We start from the raw sequence: 19,962 nt of genomic DNA, 5'->3' as shown, positions 1-19,962 counted from the left end.
CTGCAGGTTTCCAACCTTATAAACAGGACATTTGCATGATAACTGAAACCATGGGCCGTGAGGTCAGTTTTCATGATCATTAATATGCAAATGTGCATGTTAATGATCATGAAATATGCAAACTTTGCAAATATGCAAAATCTGTAGGGATGGGTATCGTTTAGGTTTTATCCGATACCGGTGCCAAACTGGTACTTTTGAAACGGTGCCGGTGCTTAAACGGTGCTCAAACCGGTGCTTAAAGAATGGAGAACACACAAACTTTGTCCAAAAACCTCTCGTGTTCAGCTGTTTTTTTGTAAAAAGATAACAATGTTAGCCTTTTCTGCAGCTATGGGGCATATATGGCATCACTCTTGGCTGGAAGCAGTGCTTAAACAATGGAAAAAACACAAACTTTGTCCAAAAACCTCTCATGTTTAACTGTTTTCCACTTTTTCTTTGGTCATTTTAGCCTTTTTGGCCAGGGTGAAGGGAGCATCTGCCATCAAACAGGAAGACAGCCGCATGTAGCTATGATGATGTTTGCTAGTTCACCTTACATGCATTAATGTAATAACGTGGTTAGCCTACTCAACGTAAATTACACACTGAACAACATGAAGCTACTCACGCAGAGAAGAACGGCTGCTGCTGCATCATCATCCTCATCATTTCTGCTACACTGGCAGGGCTAGGGGCCAGGACTCTCCTCTTCGGGTTTGTGGGGGATGTTGCTAACTCCGGGTCCGATAACAGGCACCACACCCGCAGTAGATGTGCTCGGTGTGAGGTCTCGCAGCAAGCTATCAAATACGGCGCATTTCTCAGCTTTTAACAAAACGCTATGCGTCGCCAGGTGTTTCATCGGATTTGAGGTGTTACCTCCTTTGACAGTATCACAGTATCAGCTTAAAGCACTTGTTGCTGCTGAGTTTGCATCTTTTGCTGTGAAGTACAGCCAGACTTTGACCGCTTTGCTTTGGGCATTTTTAATCTGTAGCTCTGCTCTAAAAGAACGTACGTACCTGGCCCCGCCTACTATCCTCGGAAACGTTAAATGATTGGCTAGAATCTAAAGTGTATCACAGCTCAGGAAAAAAAAGCACTGAAATAAAGCACCGAAATGTGCGCTGCTTTTCGGTCTGGTTACCGGTATCCCGGTACCCATCCCTAAAAATCAGTTTATCAAATAAAATCAGCTGTTGATCAGCTCAGTGTGACTGACAGATGATCAGAGGTGCAGAGCAGCCAGTAAAAGAGTAGATAAGCGCTGCAGCATCTACATCACAAAAGGAGACCAGACCCTCCTCACAAACACCCCCACCTTCTCAGGACCGGGCTGAAGAGAGAGAGGGACTGGAGGGCTAGCATTGGCTTCATACTTAATTCCATTTCTCAGCCACACAGTCCAGAAACCGTGTCGAGGACTCACTGTGAGTTGACCCTTCCTGTTGATCGACTCTGTGGCCACTCCTAGGTCCCAGGCTGTCTTTCCTTTAACCTGAACCTCAAAGTAAAATCTGCCTGGAGAGAAACTCTGCTCTCCTAAAACATTAAACACTGAGAAAATCTCTCTGGGTTGTCTGGAAGATTTTTCTTCACATTACTGTGATACACTTGTTTTCCATCATCAGACAGGATGAGTTTAGGATGAGCTGTATCAGGATCCAGAGTCACATCCACCTCATGCTGCTGGACCCTCTTCAGCTCTGCAGCCTCAACCAGCTTCTTCTTCATGAGTTTCCTGAGTGTCTCCTCCAGCTGAGCCACTGCTCTCCCCACAGTCCCTTCATATGATGGTGGACGGACTCTGACCTCTGTCCAGTCCTTGGTGGGTGGAGCAGCTTTCAGGGACGAAAAGCTTTGGAGGAGGTGGAGGTGGTCTTCAGAGTGTGAGAGCTGCTCCACCTCAGAGCTTCTCTTCATCAGCTCAGAGATTTCCTGTTCCAGATCTTTTATGAGACCTTCAGCCTGTTTCTCTGTAGTTTCCTGTTTGTCTTCGATCTCCTTTATGAGCTCCTTCAGGCGTCTCTCAGACTCCTTCAGAGCCCTGAGGACCTGAACACCTTCTGCTTTCTCTCTGTCTGCAGCATCTTTACTCATCTTCACCGACTATTTGATCTCCATAATCTTCAGTCGTCTCTTCTGGATCATCTGCTGAATCTCAGCCTCTGTCTTCTCCAGCTCTGCCTTCTTTCCTTCATATTCTTCTCTCAGAGGAACAAACTCATGGTTCTTGTGGTCTAAAACAGAGCAGAGCACACAGACACGTGTCTGGTGTGTCTAACCCTAACCCAGGTCAGACACACCAGGCAGGACTTCGGCGCCTTCAGTCTGGGTCCAGTGCAGACGTCACAGGGGACTTCTCCTGGTTTGGCAGCTTGTTGCTCTGAGCTGCTGCTGCTGGCTTTCTGCTGAGCTGCACGTCTGAACTGAGCAACCATCTCAGAGATTAATGTGTTGACCCTTAACTGAGGTCTAGTGCAGAAAGTCTCTTTACTCATGGGACACTGACACCTCTGACTCATGTCCCAGTGCTGAGTGATGCAGTTTTTGCAGACGTTGTGTCCACATGGTGTAGAGACTGGATCAGTGAACACATCCAGACAGATGGAGCGCAGAAACTGATCGCAGATAGCTGACAGCAGGCGTGTCTGCACTCTGAGGGAGAAAAAAATAAATATTTTATTAAATTTTAAAAAAAATAAGTTTTACATTACATTTAGATTACATTTTTAAAAAGACAGAAAAAGGTGTCAGTTTCGTACTCTTTACATGTGTTTCTCAGTAGTAGATATTATGCATTTTTCTGTCCCACCATTCGTACATGTGGGTGTACATGCGCGCACGTGTCTTCCCCTTGGACACTTTCTGGGTAGTGTAATAGAAAATTTCTATTATTCTCATTTGAAGTATTTAAGTGCTTATGCATATGCTTGGTTGTGACACTGTAATAGACTGTTCAGTGAACGTTTCTAAAACTAGATGAACTTATTTCAGGCTCAGCAGTTGGAGAAGACGACTCCCTTTGCAGGTGCTGATAATGCCAAGGGCACAAAACAGCATACCCGCTGTTCTGTTAGGTTTCCTAGCGAGGCGCGTGATGTGTGGTGATCAGTTTGTAAATTCCTCCCTCTTCCTTGGAATGCATAAAGGACTGGGAGCACCACTCCTGTTTCAGAGCTCGCATGACTGAACTGTGATGTTTGATGCCTGGGAGCTTGAGGGTCCTGCGCAGTATCTTAGCTGTTCCCAGGACTGCGCTCTTCTGGGCAGAGATCTCCGATGTTGTTCCCGGGATCTGCTGGAGCCACTCGCCTAGCTTGGGAGTCACCGCACCTAGTGCTCCGATTACCACGGGGACCACCGTTACCTTCACCCTCCACATCCTCTCGAGCTCTTCTCTGAGCCCTTGGTATTTCTCCAGCTTCTCGTGTTCCTTCTTTCTGATATTGTTGTCATTGGGAACCGCTACATCGATCACTACGGCCGTCTTCTTCTGTTTGTCTACCACCACTATGTCCGGTTGGTTAGCCACCACCATTTTGTCCGTCTGTGTCTGGAAGTCCCACAGGATCTTAGCTCGGTCATTCTCCACCACCCTTGGGGGCATCTCCCATTTTGACCTCGGGACTTCCAGGTTATACTCGGCACAGATGTTCCTGTACACTATGCCAGCCACTTGGTTATGGTCTATTTGGTAAAGTAAATTGAAGTAAATCCGTTGGGCATCTTTCTTCGCCTTTAGACAATAATTCTGATGCAAAAGAGCCAAACGGGACAGGCAAAAAAACAAACAAAAACCAAAAACCAAAGATAGCAGAGGGCGTTACACAGCAGCTGTTTCGTTTGACAGCCCTATTAAAGATTAACATCAGTCTGCACGGGATGATCTGCTATCGTCGTGTTGGTGTTGTTCCCACATCATCATGAAAATGTTGTTCCAGGTTCAACATTGCAACTGACCAATCAAGTGACGTTATTCTTTTGCGCGCCAAGCCATTCGTGCATTTATGAAATTCCAATGTTGCAAGGACAATATCAATTCTGCTTACCGTTTATTAAAGGGTTACGGTTAGGGTCAGGGTCCGTTGATCAGCGGACAGAGGCGGTTTCTCGCAGCTTAAGTACAGTTTTTTGTTTTACGGCGGTTTTTCCCGAAGTCGCAAAAGTATGACGTCACAACATTCTGATTGGTCACTTGCAATGTTGATCCTGGAACAACATTTAGTATGATGATCTGGGAACAACACCAACACGAGGATATCAGATCGTGCGTCTGCACACGCTCCAGAGAGCTTTTCTTCACATTCTTTAATTCTCACTCGCTTTTGCAACTTTTGTACTTTTGTGTTACTCGCAGCAACGACTCCACTTCATTGTTAGTCCATTTGAAAAAGTCGCTGCTTTTCCTCGACATTTTGCTGCGACCTTTCAAAGAGCAGGAAAGTAAATAAGCGGCAGACAGAAATGAGGCAGGCCGAATCTTCTTGCGCTTCACGCATGCGCAGCACTGGAACGTCAGCATTTTCGGCCGTTTCAGTGTGGACGCACAACTCCGTGAAAACGAATGAAAACTGATTCATTCTCTCATCTCCTCCACACATCACTCACTCACTCGGACACTAGAAGGGGGAATTATGTTAAAATGCTCTTCATAGACTACAGCTCTGCATTTAACACCATAATTCCCTCCACACTCACCACCAAGCTGGAGCATCTGGGACTCAGCTCATCTATGTGTCAGTGGATCTCCAACTTCCTAACTGGCAGACCACAGGCAGTAAGGATGGGCGGACAGGTCTCAGCCTCCACCACTCTCAGCACTGGAGCCCCCCAGGGGTGTGTTCTGAGCCCCCTGCTGTACTCTCTGTACACATATGACTGTGTGGCCACTACCAGCTCCACCACCATCATCAAGTTTGCTGACGACACCGTCGTGGTGGGCCTGATCTCTGATAACAACGAGACGGCCTACCTGAAGGAGATTAGGAATCTGGAGAACTGGTGCCAGAGGAACAACCTCCTTCTAAACGTCAGTAAGACAAAGGAGCTGATAGTGGACTGCAGCACTAAGCAGGAGAGGAACTACCAGACCCCTGTCATCAACGAGTGCCCAGTGGAGAGAGTGGACAGCTTCAAATACCTCGGAGTTCACATCACGCAGGACCTGTCATGGTCCTGTCACATCAACACCGTGGTGAAAAAGGCCCGTCAGCGTCTCTACCACCTCAGACGCTTGAGAGACTTCCAACTGCCCTCCAAGGTGCTCGGGAACTTTTACTCCGTGCACCATAGAGAGCATCCTGACGGGAAACATCTTAACCTGGTTCGGGAACAGCACCATGCAGGACAGACGAGCTCTACAGAGGGTTGTGCGGTCAGCTGAGCGCACCATCCGCTCCGAGCTCCCTGACCTGCACTCAATCTACAGCAGGCGGTGCTGGACCAAGGCCAGGAAGATCGTGAAGGACCTCAGCCATCCCAACAACAGACTGTTCTCTCTGTTGAGGTCAGGAAAGCGATTCTGCTCCCTGAAGGCCAACACAGAGAGACTGAGGAGGAGCTTCTTCCCGCAGGCGATACGGTCTCTCAATCACACCACCACACAGTACTGACCCACACATACAGTTCTTACACACACTGGACATTCTGGACATCGTTTTCACTTCATTACTTAAATCACGCTGCTGTTATTGTGTATATGCTGCTGTTATTGTATATATTATTTATATTTCTTCATACATTCTTATATAGTTCTATATTGTGTATTTTGTTGTACAGTTATTTTATTTTCAACTTTAATTTATATATTTTATCTTATTCTCCCAGTTAAATTTACCCTTCATTCTAATTTGTGTTGTACAGTTATTTCATTTTTAACCTTAATTTATATTTTATTCCTTCCTAGTTAAATTTACCCTTTTTAATTTTTCATATTTATTTCCTATCTTATTCATAGCCTTTTCCTTTTTTGTTTTCTTTAGGTCACGAGCAGTTGTCCAAGCATTTCACTGCATATCGTACTGTGTATGACTGTGTACGTGACAAATAAAATTTGAATTTGAATTTGAAAACGCTTGTGTGGACGCGGAGCGTCTTCAGACGCCGTTTTCAAATCTATCCGGGGCGGTGTGGACGTAGCTAGTGATCAGCTCCAGATAAACACCATGGAGGAACCATACGAGAACATGTCATATTACTTTATGTTGTATGTCTAAAATGTGAGGATATTATCCAGTAATATTACAATCATGTAAAATATAATTGTAGTATTGGCGTTACAACAGACGGACGACGTGTCCAGGATGTGCCCTGGCTCTCACCCAGCATCTTCTGGGACCCTGAATCTAAACAGCATTGAAGAAAACTGATGATGAAGATTGCACCACCCTTTATTTAACTCAAACTTAACTTCCTGTTTTTAAGTTCATGATAAAAATAAAAAGTCTGAGAAACACTGATCCTTAAAGAAGAACAGCTCTGCTAACAAAACTCTGGCCATTAAGCGACAAATACATCACAAATCTTCGTATTGCATCACAATAAAGGCCTCGAGTTCTATTGTTTTTATTGTGAAAGACTGGATAATCATCAGTGTTCAAATTCTGAGCACTAAATCACTGTGACTTTTACTTTCCACAATAATGATTCAACACAATAAAACACAGCTCTCAGCTTTTATTTTGAAGCTGGGTTTTGGAGAGCTGGATGTAAATGTGTCTCCAAAGCTCTCAGCTTAGCTTCTGTAGTTTAAATGTGGCTGTAAATAAAATGCAAACATCAGCCATGACGGAAACGCCACTGTGAGCTACATGACTGGTTCTCTGTGTGAAAGGACTGACAGTCTCTGATTCACGGGTCTGTCTTTGAGTCTGTTGCTGCTCCGTAAAGCTCTCTGTGACAAAGCTTCCTCTCTTTGTGCTCTTCCATGTCTTTATATATGTTGGTGCCACAGTGGAGAATGTTCTTCTAACATGCATGATGTTTGCAGCGTTTTCATTTACAGCTGTAAAGTAACACAACACTCACTGCAGCCTGAACGTCACATGACCACCGGGCAAGTAAGCAGAGTAGGGAGGAAGGGCGTGCATGAGAGGTGTCTGCACAGACATGTCTACTTTCTGATGAACGGGGCCATGCACTACACCAGCAGGAGACAAACCGGTCATGCTGGTATCGATCCAATACCAGTGGATTCAATATTTGGATTGATCAGGTCACTCCTGATCAGTGCCGCAGTGAGACAGTTTCAAACAGCAGATGTTTCTACAGCGGATCTGTGGCTAAATGAGCCCATTTGTATTGAACCATTGTGACTGTGACGAGTCAGCATGAAGTCATCTGAGTCATCAGAAACAGGAAGTGTGATCAGATGCACTCAGCACTGCTGCTGAGAGAAACCTGGTGGACTCTGGTGAATCCTCTCTTAGACCCTAACAGGACTCGACTGCAGCTCTGCTGCTGCGCTCTCACTTTCACTTTCTTTTGTAACATGACCTCTGACTTCACATTTTTCAGGCGTTGCTCCGCCTCTACCTGCAGCTGTTTGTCTGGTTTTGCTGCCTCTTCCTTTGCAGCAATCAGCTGGTTTATACACACAGTAATGACGGCCTCAGGTGAGAAACTCACCTGGATTTCCAGCAGACTGGAAGTTTCTGGTGGCCACTGATGGAGGTCACAGGTCTGAGCTGAAATGATGCTTTAAACCAGCGGTCCCCAACCCCCGGGCCTCGGACCGGTATCGGTCTGTGAGTCGTTTGGTACCGGGCCGCGAGAGTTGAGGCTCAGGTGTGAAATGTGTGGTTTTCAGGGTTTTTATCGGTTTTCAGCGTTATTTTGTTATCGTTTTGATCGTTTACTCGGTTTTCCTGGGTCTTTTCACGTGTGTTATGAATAGATCTTCTTTTTCCGGTACCGGTACTAGTTTTATTTTGTTGTATTTATCCGCGACACCTTAAAGGCCGGTCCATGAAAATATTGTCGGGCATAAACCGGTCCGTGGTGCAAAAAGGTTGGAGACCGCTGCTTTAAATGAAAGATGTTAGAAATGAATTCTTTAAAGCTCTGAGTTTTTGTCCTTCCAGCCTGTTCGACCTCTTTAGTTTGCTGTAAACCACAGACTTCTCTACGTTCGTGGGAAACCATCACAGCACTGAATGGTTGCCAACTGTTTGACCATCAAATAAGGCCAACTCTGGCATGCAGAAGCACAACGCACAGCCAGCTGGACATAGTTTAAACATGTGCTGTATGTTCATTTCTTTTAAGAAAAATGCAGTAAAATTTTGGTATTAATTTCAATCAATACCTCATCTAAAACAAAGACCAGGACAAAAGCACTTGTCTGATAAAATCACAGTAAAATTAGATTTTGGTGCCATCTGTTGGTCAGAAAGGGGCATTGCAACATACGGGACATTTTCCTCGGTATGATGGATGTCGCGGCTCAAACAGGACAGAAACGTAACGCAAAATAATGAAATTGACCTCCTACATGTGTAAAAATATGTGCTCAATAATATGATCGGTAATGCTATTGTTCGATTAATCGGGCTTACAATAGTAGAAAACTACTGTTATTACTTGGGTTAATTATGTGATTGTATATAAAGGTTCTTGTACATTTAAGCCATAATATATTTAATAAAATTGATATAAAACACGTCCAAGTGTGTAACTGATTACTTGGTTTATAATAAACTCCCATCTGCTGTTCATCTTTGACTACATTAAATGTAATGTTGATTTACGTCTTTCAAAACATCCATAAAATGTTGTTGTAATTATTCTGTTAATCGCAGATCTTGTCAAGTACAAAGACACTGATAAGAAACGAGTCCACAAATAAATCACGTAAAGTGTAAAGTGCTGTAAAAGAGGAGCACATTTTTTATTTGGCATATTTGTCCTTGAAAACATTTTTAGATATTAAAAAAATCTAATGTTGCTATAAGACCACCTCAAGATTTCATGTCAGTTTTTACTTGAAATGATAAATAAATATTGGGCCTCACTGTAAATCTCACTGTGCACCTGTCCTTCTCACTTGCAGACCCCTTCGTGTGATCGTGTGCGTGGCTTTGTCACGTCGGTGCTACTGGTTGCTGCGCAGCGCCATCTACCATCCCGTCATGATCTCTGTCCTGGAAGTGCTCGTATAATAGATGTGTGTGCAAACTGTTGAAGTGAGACTGAGCAAACACAAGAAACATAACAGACCAAATGTTTCCATTATTTATTGTTGAAAAGTAACCATCAGAGTTTCTAAGGCAGGCACGTTCTGAAAACACAGCTCTGAGTCAAAGAAACGGACGCGAGTCGAGTCCAGACCGGCAGGGACGGACATCTGTGCTGCAGCCCGATGACGAGTCAGTGTGGGCTCTGCTGCAGGTGACGCTCACTGTCTGCGCTCTCAAACAGGAAGTTATTTCTACGTCACACAGGAAATGAGGTCACACAGAAATGGAAAAAACTCTAAAACAGGAAACGGATGCAGATCTCTGAGACTTCGACTAGAGATTTAAATCATGAACTTTAAACCAATGATAACTCTTAACAGGACAGATACCGACTGATTAATGAACCGATCATCTCAGCTGAGGCCTGAGCCGCACACCTGAACCTGCCGTGCTCACAGGACCTCACTGATGACTCTACCATGATTGATTAGAAAAGCAGCCGTGTTAGGATGGAAGACACGTTCAGTGCAGCGAGACGAGGAGGTGGTCTCAGCGGACGGACGGACTCCTCCTCAGCCCATGTAGGGGTACTTCCACTCTGTGAGGGGGACGTGCGTCCGCTTCACGGTCTGCGGAGACGTCCACCTGAGGACGTAGTGAGGACCTCCAGGTTTGTCGTTTGTACCTGCCACACAAAGCAAACAGCACTAAACTTATGGTCACACGTCGTTTGGTCCTCGCTTACGTTTTGCTCGGAGTCGTTGTTTGGCGTTCCCAACAGGTAAGTGCCCTCTGGTGGACAAACTACGTAACACGTGTAACAGGCGTTGACAAATATTTCAGATATATCTGCGATATTCTGATCAGACATAAGAAACCGTCGGCAAAACAGGAAGTACTCGAGTAAATGTACTCTGTTACGCTCCAGCTGAGGTCAGAGCAGCGGCGACGCTAACCTGAAGCTCTGGCGCCCCCGAACGGCTGCTGAGCCACGATGGAGCCGGTGGATTTGTCGTTGATGTAGTAGTTTCCCGCGGCGTTCCTCAGCACGCTGGAGGCTTCGTCGATCACCTTCCTGTGACGGAAACAACCAGAACAACACAGAGTTCAAACTTCCTCTGAATCCATCGCTGTTAGAGCTCCGCCTCTTTCTCACTGTAACCCACTGACAGTCAAACAGGAAGTGGCTGAGGGCGAGCCTTACTCGTCCTTGGCGAACACGGCTCCGGTCAGCGCGTACGGCGACGTGGCGTCGATCAGCCGCAGCACCTCTCTGTAGTCCTTCTCAGGATAAACGTAAACGGCGAGGACGGGCCCGAAGATCTCCTGCAGAACACGCGTGTTCATTTAAACACGCAGAAACACGGGATCAGGAAGGCGGACACATGCAGATGGCGTGAACATGACAACATGCCATCGCGAGGAAAGCAGCTGAGGTAATAATGATGCGTGACACTCGCGGTGAGGTTTTAAAAACAACATGGACGCTCACGCAGCATCACTTCATAATTCTGCTCGCTGTCAAACATTGTGTCGCTAACAGACCTGAGACAAGCTCGTCGACACGCCTGTGCGCGCTCGCCAAGCTACATACATGAAACTGTAAACAAGGACTCATGAAGGATGCACACAGGAAGCAGGGAGACGGTTACTGCGGCCCGTACCTCGTTCATGATGGCGTCCTGCGGGTCTTTGGTCTCGATGATGGTCGGCTCCACGAAGTAGCCCTTCTTGTCGTCGCAGTTTCCTCCGGCGATGACTTTCAGGTTTGGGGAAGACTTGGCGCGTTTGAGCCACTTCTTTATCCGCCCAAACGACTGCAGGAGGTGACGAGCAAACGGGGCTCATGACGTACACCCACCGACATACTAACACTGAGACTTTTGTTGTTTCCGAGCAACGGGATGTTTACCTTGTCGTCGATCACGGCTGATAAGAAGGTGCTGAAGTCCTCGACAGGCTGACAAAACAGAGGAAATCAGTGAGACTCAAACATCACGCACTTCTTGCACTTAAAACCTGCTCAGAGCGAAACTTTAGGACCGCCCCCACGTCCTGTTTGTGGCCCACGGCTGACTCAGTCACCTGCTGCAAATCATTAACGCTCAAATAATGCAGGACGTGAGAGCGAACATGACTGCATGCTTCTGCACGTCAGGCTGAATCACCTGGATGTTCTGCTGGAGGTTTCTTCCTGTTAAAAGGGAGTTTTTCCTTCCCACTGTCGCCAAAGTGCTGCTCATAGGGGTCACATGATTGTTGGGTTTTTCTCTGTGTGTATTATTGTAGGGTCGACCTTACAGTATAAAGCTCCCTGTTGTAATTTGGCACAACTGAAAACTGAATTAATGAACATCTAACCCTGAATAAACACTGATCACTTATGAAAAGCTCAGACTTTTCAAACCGCTTCTGTGTGCACGTCTGAAACGACGCTAACATCTGCAACTCGCCCACAAAACCTCAAACACGCGCGGACGAATCGGCTGATACGCACAGGAGACGCCACATGCACACGCGGATGTAAGCTGCGTTCAAGTCCTGGTGTAAAGCTGGGACAGCGGGCGTTTCTTTTTCCAAACGCACAGAACAGCTGGTCTCCCCACCACCACAGGAGCCTGCTGGGAGAAGTCAGGGAGCAGCATGTTTGTCACTGTGTGTCAGCCAACTCATCCCTCTGCATTTGAATAGAGATATAATCCAGGTGATGTTAGCTTAACCACTAATCCTGAAGGCTGCTGTGTCATTTAAGAATTTAATGGGTAAATCTCTTTGTGGTAGAGCTGCTCTGTTTATTTACAACGCCCGCTTTACTTAAAAACAAACAAACAACAGAGGAGTAGAGGAGGATAGAGGATGCCCATTTGTCCCAGCTTTACACTGGGACTTGAACTCAGCTTACATCAGTGGGTCTGTGTGAAGCCGGCACCACGACACTTGTCTCAACATGCGGGCGATTCGTCCACACGTGTTTAAGGTTTGTAAGCGAGCGATGTTAGATCCGAGTCGTCCTTCATAAAGAGGTTTTCAATGACTCGTTCTGATTCTCGGCTGACGTTATTAAAAAAGCCCAAACAGATAAAAACCAAACTGAACGTGTTACATGAAATCTGAAGCAAGCAAAGCCGCTCGCCGCTCCTGACCATGCCAACACGCAGCAGCTCTCTGTACTCACGTCGCCCACTCGGATGTCCTTGTGGATGGCGAGCAGCTGCTCTTTGATCTGCGGCCACAGGCTGTCCGGTACGTACATCCTCGAGCAGGCCGAGCACTTCTGACCTCCGTACTCGAACGCCGAGCGAATGGTTCCCGTCACAACGCTCTGGACCTCCGCTGACGTGTGGACGAAGTGGAAATTCTTCCCCCCGCACTCTGAAAGCACAAAGAAGTGATGGACACGAGCTGCTTTTAAAGACAGTAGTGAGAGCAGACAGCGAGGAGCGCTCCTGACCTCCTGCCAGTCGAGGGAAAGTCCTGTAGATGTCCAGGTTCTGCGCGACCTGCTTCCAAAGACGCTTAAACGTCCTACGAACACAGAACCGTTAGTAAGAGACGTACAGGCGGAGGACGAAAGACGTTTCACTCATCAACTCTGACAAAGCTGAAAGAACCGGACACACTGACAAATCAAGCTGAAACTGCAGTTCCACTGACATCCAGCAGAGGCGCCAGCAGCGAGTCAGCATGCTAACGTTTATAACAACTGTTATAACGGCTGAATTAAAGAAGGACGAGCGTCACAGTTTTATATGCTGCTCAGTCCTTTAACAGGAGTCAGAGACAAGCTGACACCTGTGGGAGGGGACAATGTTTTTACATCTCACCTGTTTAAACTGTGCTTGTTATTATTAGGGGCGTGGCCTTTTTGGTTGACACAGCTTCACCTGAACTGAACCTGTGCACTGTGTTTGTGCTGCTGGAGTCTTCTGGAGTATTTTAATGATCTGACCAATAACTGCTGTGAGGTCACTGTACTAACAGAGCGTCCAAGAAGGCGGAGCTCCAGTTTTGGTGCACAGCGAGATTCAGAGATTGAATGTTTAGACTCTGCAGGACATTCTTGTGTGGAAACAGTCGTAAACATCCTTACGGCACGCTGCCGGTGAAGTTGATGCCTGCCAGGTGCTCCGAGGCGGTGACGGCGTCTCCGAACACGGGGCCGTCAGCGGGCAAGAACTGGATGATGTTTGGCGGCATGCCGCACTCCCTGAGGATTTTATACACAGAGTAGCTGGCAGACATGGCGGTGTCACTCGGCTTCCAGAGGACGACGTTACCCTGGAAGACATGAAAACAGTCCACAGATCAGGGAGAGATCCTCCATCAGCCACAGCTGAAACAGGACAACTTTATTAAAAAGCGAATTAATAAAGACAGCTGCTTCTATTAAGAGCAGTGTCATGCTGATCTATTATAAACAAATCACGCAGCATGAATGCACTTCTCCCCAGAAGGAGCGTGGCAGTCAGGTCAGTGAGCGGCGGCACTACGGGGAAATCGTCCGGCATCTTGGAGCTTTGGGAACCTTAAACCTGAATCTGACCTGTGGGAGGTGTCGGACGCATCACCTGCAGCCTCGCACTGCACTGTCTGTTCATTAAAGTCAGAAGAGAACGTGGAGCCACCAGTGGGCTGCACGCAGTGTGAGTTAAATTCAGAGTCGGACTCGAACATCAGACACTGAATCTCAGCTGGTTGGTGAAGTTGCAGAGCTGCAGAAACAGGTGACGTCGCGGGACGCTCGGCCGCGTCGCTCATAACGACCCCTCGCGCCGAGTCATGCCGAGTGGAGCCAAGTGCGCGGCGGTGAAAGAGGCTTTTGTGAGTCAGCTGACACGACCACACTCACCATCAGAGCCGGGGTGCCCGCCAGGTTTCCACCAATGGCAGTGAAGTTAAACGGAGCCACAGCAGCTACAAACCCCTGAAAGAAACAAAGACATGAGAGCGGTCAGCTGCAGCCCAGCTCTGAGGACGAAGCACCGCCTCACAGGTCCACCTGGTTACGTGTGACACGGGAGGCGTTCCACATGTAAGGTGCCCCAGAGCGCCGTTTCCTTCCACTCACGGGTTCACAGAAAAAAAAAGCACACGCAACAAGAAAACCATCATAATCATCGCCGTGACCAGCGCTTCACAGCAGGTCCAGCGCTGGACTACACAAAATCATCGCGCTTCCACTTATGGCGACAGCAGGAAGTGATGTCATGTTGTGCAGAGTAAAATGTGTTTCTGTTGTTGCTACAGCTAACTCTCAGCCTCCTTCATACACACGGCGCTTCTTCTCGAGTCATACTGAACACGTGGCTCGCTTTAACGAGCAGGTTGTTCCAAACCAACGCCACCACAGCGTGAGCACGTGACTCCGAGTTCACGGTCAAACAGAAACAGCTGACGGTCGAGCTGTGAATTCATCAATCGTCTGCTGACGTCAGCGTTGGGACATCCCGCGTCGGGTGGCCGGGTCTCCTACGTGAGGAAGTCACGATGTAACCTGATTTTTACCTCCAGGCCTCGGTACAGCAGCGTGTTGGCGCTTCCCTCTGCGTCCAGCGGCTGCTGCCGCTGCAGCTCGATGGCGTGTTTGGCATTGAACCTGAAGAAGTCGATGAGCTCCGCGGCGGCGTCGATCTCCGCCTGCACCACCGTCTTCCCCTGAACGCCCACAAACGAGACACAAGGGAAACAACTGTAAGGACACGCCCCTCGTTAATCTGTCCCCGCCCCCCGGCTCGGACCTACCGTACCTGTCCGATCATGGTCTTGGCCAGGATCTCGGCTCTCCTGGGTCCGCTGATGACGTCGGCGGCTTTGAAGAGGATCTGAGCTCGGTCCTCGACGGGCTTCAGGTCCCACTCCTTCCTCGCCGCCACAGACGCCGCGATGGCTTTCTTGATGAGCTCCTGCACGGGACACAGAGGACATGACCAAAACATACTGACAACCAGGGTTTCTGCCCCGAGAGCACGGACGCTTCACGATTAGACGGCAGGAGTCCCGTCACGCTGCACCTCCGTCACTCAGACCTGCGATGAGCTCACCTTGTCAGCGTAGCAGAACTTCGCCACCTTGTGTGAGTGATTGAAGGGCTGCAAGAGGAAAGGAGAGAGAGCGGTGACCCCTCAGCGTGTGCTAAAGGTAAACGTGACCAGACTGAGCGACCAGCGTTTCCTCACAGAGAGCTGGTATCTGATGTCTTTGGTCCACACGTGCTCGTCTCCCACCACACACGGGATCTCCTCCGTCCTCCCCTTCAGGCTCGCCAAGGCCTGCAGACACACAGCAGGGAGTAAGGAGTGAGAGGGGTGAGGGAGGGACGAAGGAGTGAGAAGAAGGAGAGGGTGAGGAGGAGCAGAGTGAGCTCAGACCTTCAGCAGCTCCACCCTCTCATGGCTGCCCTCTTTGAAGCTCAGGATCGGCTCATTCTTCACCTCCACAGCTGCACAGGGGAACGTCTTAAACCTGCAAACACACACATACACACACACAGACACACACACACACACACAGACACACACACACACAGATCAGGGTACATAAAACCAGCCTGGAGCAGCTGGATTTGAGCTGATCAAACTGGTCCCACTGGGAGGATGCTGGACTCCTGAACTATGCAGCTAATCAGTAACCAAAGACACACACACACACACACACACACACACACAGACACACACACACTGTCTCTCCTCTCTGCAGCTTTTCTGCTGTCACAGGGATGAGCTGACTGAAGGGAAGCCGTCTGTCAGGACCTCCACGTCTTCACGTCACAGCTTCTTCTTCTTCTCTGCGACCCCCTAATGTGTCCTCGTCCCCCCCCGTCACATGTCAGTCACACGCATCCTTCCTCCTATTGGTGGTTGCATCAGTTGCCGCGGTTTCCCGAGCGTCTCAAAGCACTGACATTACAGACTTACATGTTTCTCTGCTGGGTCTGTTGTTTATCTGTGCAGGTGTGCGTGAGAGGAAGATGAACCGAGGCCGTTGTAGAGCCGCGCTGTTTGCTGATGTTTCTCACGACCTGGTTATTCCAGCCGGATCCAGCTGAGCCGGATCGCTGCAGCGCCTCCTTCATCTATGATTAACCCGTCTGAACTCTGAGCACAAGGTCGGCCAGCTGCTGTTTGCATTGGAGGAGGAGGCGGCGACACGCCGGCTGGTGGCATGTCGGGCATTCACACACACCCATGTGGCTCTGCGGCCCAAACGATGACAGCAAAATGAATCTGAGCCCGTTCAGTGAAAATCATGCGAAACGCAGTGGATGACCTTAACGAGCAGGTAATCCCGTGTAGCAGTACCTTAACGTTAACAAGCAGCGCTTCTGATTTTGATTAACACACGTGGCGTTCGTGTGGTACGTATGTCAGGTTGAACTTCAGAACTGACCTTAATGTAAAGACTCAGGATTGCCACATACAGAGGTTACCCAGGCGAGGCTACAGATTCACCTGGAGCTCAAAGATCATAATTTCACTCAGACAGGACAACAAAACCATCCATAAGGTGCATTTTCCTTGAACCACTGCTTCAGTGTGGAAAATCACATGTGACCAATGAGGTCCCCTGAATAAATCACATGATGGGTCGAGACCATCGATAACGCTTTGTATCGCCTCAGTGCCGTGTGAATGTGCGTTTTTGAAAGCTGGAGACATTTTCAACAAGAAAAGAAACAAAAACGGTGGAAAATTATTGTTTGTCATTAAAATCTCGATCCCATGGAAACAAGCACACCATCCCTCACATCCTCCGTTTCCCCGGCACGCCTTCTTCAAACTACTACATTACAGGAGTTTACAGAATCCACAGACCATCCATCTTTGCAAAATTGTGTTTCATCGTCCACGCAGACCTTCATTACACTCAGCACCATTAGTTCAACATTGTTACGCCGTCTCCTTTTTCACCACTAGATGTCACTGAAACGACACTTGGCATGAATGAACCGATTTTCAGTACAGTTGGTGAAATGGTTCATTGCTGGTTCATTGCTTTATTTGCGCAGCACTACACGGCTGAAGGGTTTCTTCCTGTTCCCACTGCCACCAAGTGCTTGCTCATAGGGGTCATCTGATTGTTTCCCTGTGTTATTGTAGCGTCTTCACCTCACATTATAAAGCTCCTTGAGATGACTGTTGCTGTGATTACTGTACAAATAAAACTGAATTGAATTTAGGTCAATTTAGGTGAATTTAGGCAGCACGGTGGCACGGTGGTTAGCACTGTTGCCGCACGGCAAGAAGGTCCTGAGTTCAATTCCACCATCAGGCCGGGGTCTTTCTGTGTGGAGTTTGCATGTTCTCCCCGTGTTTGCGTGGGTTCCCTCCAGGTACTCCGGCTTCCTCCCACCGTCCAAAGACATGCAGTCTGGGGATAGGTTAATTGGATAATCCAAATTGCCACTAGGTGTGAATGTGCGAGTGAATGTGAGTGCGAATGGTTGTCTGTCCTTGTGTGTTGGCCCTGCGACAGACTGGCGACCTGTCCAGGGTGTACCCCGCCTCTCGCCCTATGACAGCTGGGATAGGCTCCAGCGCCCCCCGCGACCCTGAAAAGGATAAGCGGAAGCGAATGGATGGATGAATTTAGGTATTTTTCCACGCCCTCCGGCCTGGACTGGTCCCTTTGGTTGTGGCTCCTGGAACCACCTGTTTGACACCAAGTTTACACACTGACTTCTTTATCAAATGTTTGTAAGATATCTTGTTTGTTTTCATCCGAGCCTCTCAGGTAAACACACCTTTCAGGTAAATGGTGTAATAAAATGTATTCTTAAAGATCTTCCGGGATTAATGGAGTGGTACCCAGATGGCACCACCGGAGGTGCGAAAGGTAACAATGTCTAGCAGGTGTCTTCTTACCTGTGCTTCCTTCTATTCCCCTGAATGTGATGGAGTATGAAAGTAGTATTAAACGTACAGCACTTGAGTGAAAGTACTTGGTTCAAGTTTGTGCGCAGTCAGTTCAGGCAGCAGCTGCCGGTCAGGTGTTATTACATAACCTGTAAACCTGTTACAAGCGACCCACTGGACCGTTACCGCCCCACACGGCCAGCCTGGACCTCCACGCATGATCCGTCCCGTCACAGCATCGGTTATCGATCAGGATATCAGGTTATCGGAGTCGGAGGCCCTGAGGAGGCTAATTAGCTAAATGACATGCCGCAGAACTCAAGGAGTCTCGTGCGGGAGACATGCGCAGACCTACCCCCTCCAGGACCGACACACGGCCGCCCTCACGTGGAGCATCTTCCCGCCACAGGCTGCTGATTCACGCTGAAGGAAAAAGCCTATGGACCCGCTAGCAGAGCCGATCTGGCCGGAGCATGGATCAATAAACGATCGGAATCAACTTTCAGGTAACACCGCCCCCACCCCCCTCGTCGACTACACACACATCCCAACTCACTGCGACCGTGAAGGGGACACTGGTTTACTTATATCGTTCAAGTGCTTCACGCTGTCGCTACGCATTGGTGACATAACTCTACTTTACTAACGTGTCACTAGAAAACCACTCTTAATCTCTCAGATTGGACTAAAGAAGAGCAAATATATTTACAAACCTTCAGGAATCATGGATCCCCCCCCCTCTCCCCACTACCTACGATGGAACCTTCCACAGGCGAATCTGCCATTGGCTACTCAGTAACCAATAAAAACAGGGTTAGGGTTAGGGTTAAAACAGGTCAGCCAATCAGAGGCCATATTCTAGGGGTCGGAACGAGGCTCCATATTTGACAATGTTCTTGATCTTTCGGTCAAGTCTGCAGTGTCTCTCTGATCATTTATTTGATTGTATTTCATATTTAATTTTTTTTAATTTTATAGATACTTTTGCGCTTCATTATTAAAATTGAATTGTATAATATTAACTTAAATTAAACAGAAATTGTATTTTTTTAAGTTAAGTATACAACTCAACATGTGTTCTGTATTTTAAATAAATCACATGCACATTAAAGTGGCCTGTTTTATGGCTGTCCTATTCATATTTGTGTTGGGCTGGCTCCAGTCCTGAGGTTCACTGGACTTGTGAAACCAGGAGGGGCAGGTGGATTATCTTTCTGAGAAGAGCTGCTGAAAATAATCAGAATACTTGATTCTGATTCTGATTAAATGGTGGCCATGAACGGCCATGAACGATGGCTAAGTTATGAGAGCCAAAGATGAAGCACGTTGGCTCTCTGAAGTCATGCTGTCATTTACGTCATGAAAACGTTTATTTAATCCTGCTGTCATCTGCGTGAACTGCAGTCAGTAATGACACAGAAGGACCACAAGATGGAGACATAAACCTCTGACTGAACTCAAGACGAGACGAGATCTTTTATTATCCACAGGTTCTCAGGTGGAGTCTCTTGAAGTAAAGCCAGGTGTGCCCTCTGAACATTATTACTGCATATGCACAAAAACAATGCTTTGATTTGAAAGGTTCAGAGAGAGTTTAATGACTCCATCAGTTATAATTTCTGAGCAGTTTAACCAACTAATGATTATTCTTATATTTTCATATTCATATCTTCCTAAATGTTCTTGTCTCACACTTTTCAGCCTACCACAGAGTCACAGTATATGTTAACGTGTTTGATGCTGCATGCAAGACTGTTTTAAATGAATCTGTGAACTGCTGCTAGCATTTATATTTAAAGCTCATAATACATAATATTATGTATGTAATAATATTTAAAAACGTTAATTTAACTTTTTAATTGTTTTTGTATTTAATTGTGTTTTGATCAGCCATAAACTAACGACGACACACACACACACATATATATTTCTGCCTTCGCGTTTTT

General features: G+C 47.4%; 2 protein-coding genes and 1 pseudogene across 4 annotated transcripts in view; 1 reads left to right on the top strand and 2 right to left on the bottom strand.

Moving 5' to 3' along the window:
- Positions 1-1,083: 1,083 nt before the first annotated feature.
- On the bottom strand, positions 1,084-7,097 carry LOC120739254 (annotated as a pseudogene).
- A 2,099-nt stretch (positions 7,098-9,196) lies between these two features.
- Positions 9,197-18,478, bottom strand: aldh4a1 (aldehyde dehydrogenase 4 family, member A1). 2 transcript variants are annotated; one of them, XM_040040987.1, is made up of 15 exons: positions 18,372-18,478; positions 15,533-15,626; positions 15,341-15,433; positions 15,206-15,253; positions 14,912-15,067; positions 14,670-14,819; positions 14,014-14,088; positions 13,255-13,442; positions 12,616-12,689; positions 12,340-12,536; positions 11,077-11,124; positions 10,829-10,981; positions 10,369-10,490; positions 10,121-10,239; positions 9,197-9,849 (listed from the first exon to the last, which is right to left on the bottom strand). In XM_040040987.1, exons 1-15 carry the CDS (start codon positions 18,410-18,412, stop codon positions 9,737-9,739), a joined length of 1,671 nt encoding a protein of 556 aa, XP_039896921.1. In that variant the 5' UTR covers positions 18,413-18,478; the 3' UTR covers positions 9,197-9,736. The 2 variants fall into 2 exon arrangements, with proteins under 2 accessions (XP_039896921.1, XP_039896920.1); XM_040040986.1 differs by lacking the exon at positions 18,372-18,478 and adding an exon at positions 16,079-17,448.
- Positions 18,422-19,962, top strand: part of LOC120739265 (E3 ubiquitin-protein ligase RNF123) — a 93,564-nt gene continuing 92,023 nt past the window's right edge. For both annotated transcript variants that reach the window (XM_040040985.1, XM_040040984.1), the window contains exon 1: positions 18,422-18,522. The gene's annotated coding sequence lies outside the window, so the exon portion shown is untranslated. The remainder of the gene's footprint in view (positions 18,523-19,962) is intronic.

The sequence above is a fragment of the Simochromis diagramma genome, unplaced genomic scaffold (genome assembly GCF_900408965.1).
Source record: "Simochromis diagramma unplaced genomic scaffold, fSimDia1.1 OVJJ01000296.1, whole genome shotgun sequence".
Taxonomy (NCBI): domain Eukaryota; kingdom Metazoa; phylum Chordata; class Actinopteri; order Cichliformes; family Cichlidae; genus Simochromis; species Simochromis diagramma.
The sequence above is the reverse complement of the archived record's forward strand: the minus strand, read 5'-3'. Positions and strand labels throughout refer to the sequence as shown.

Coding starts and splice junctions, on each gene's coding strand:
- aldh4a1 (XM_040040986.1), bottom strand. CDS start 16,236: ATGAAGGAGGCGCTGCAGCGATCCGGCTCAGCTGGATCCGGCTGGAAT. Junction 13,443..14,013: donor CGGGCACCCCGGCTCTGATG/GTGAGTGTGGTC, acceptor CATGTCTTCCAG/GGTAACGTCGTCCTCTGGAA. Junction 12,690..13,254: donor AACTTCACCGGCAGCGTGCC/GTAAGGATGTTT, acceptor CTGTGTTCGTAG/GACGTTTAAGCGTCTTTGGA.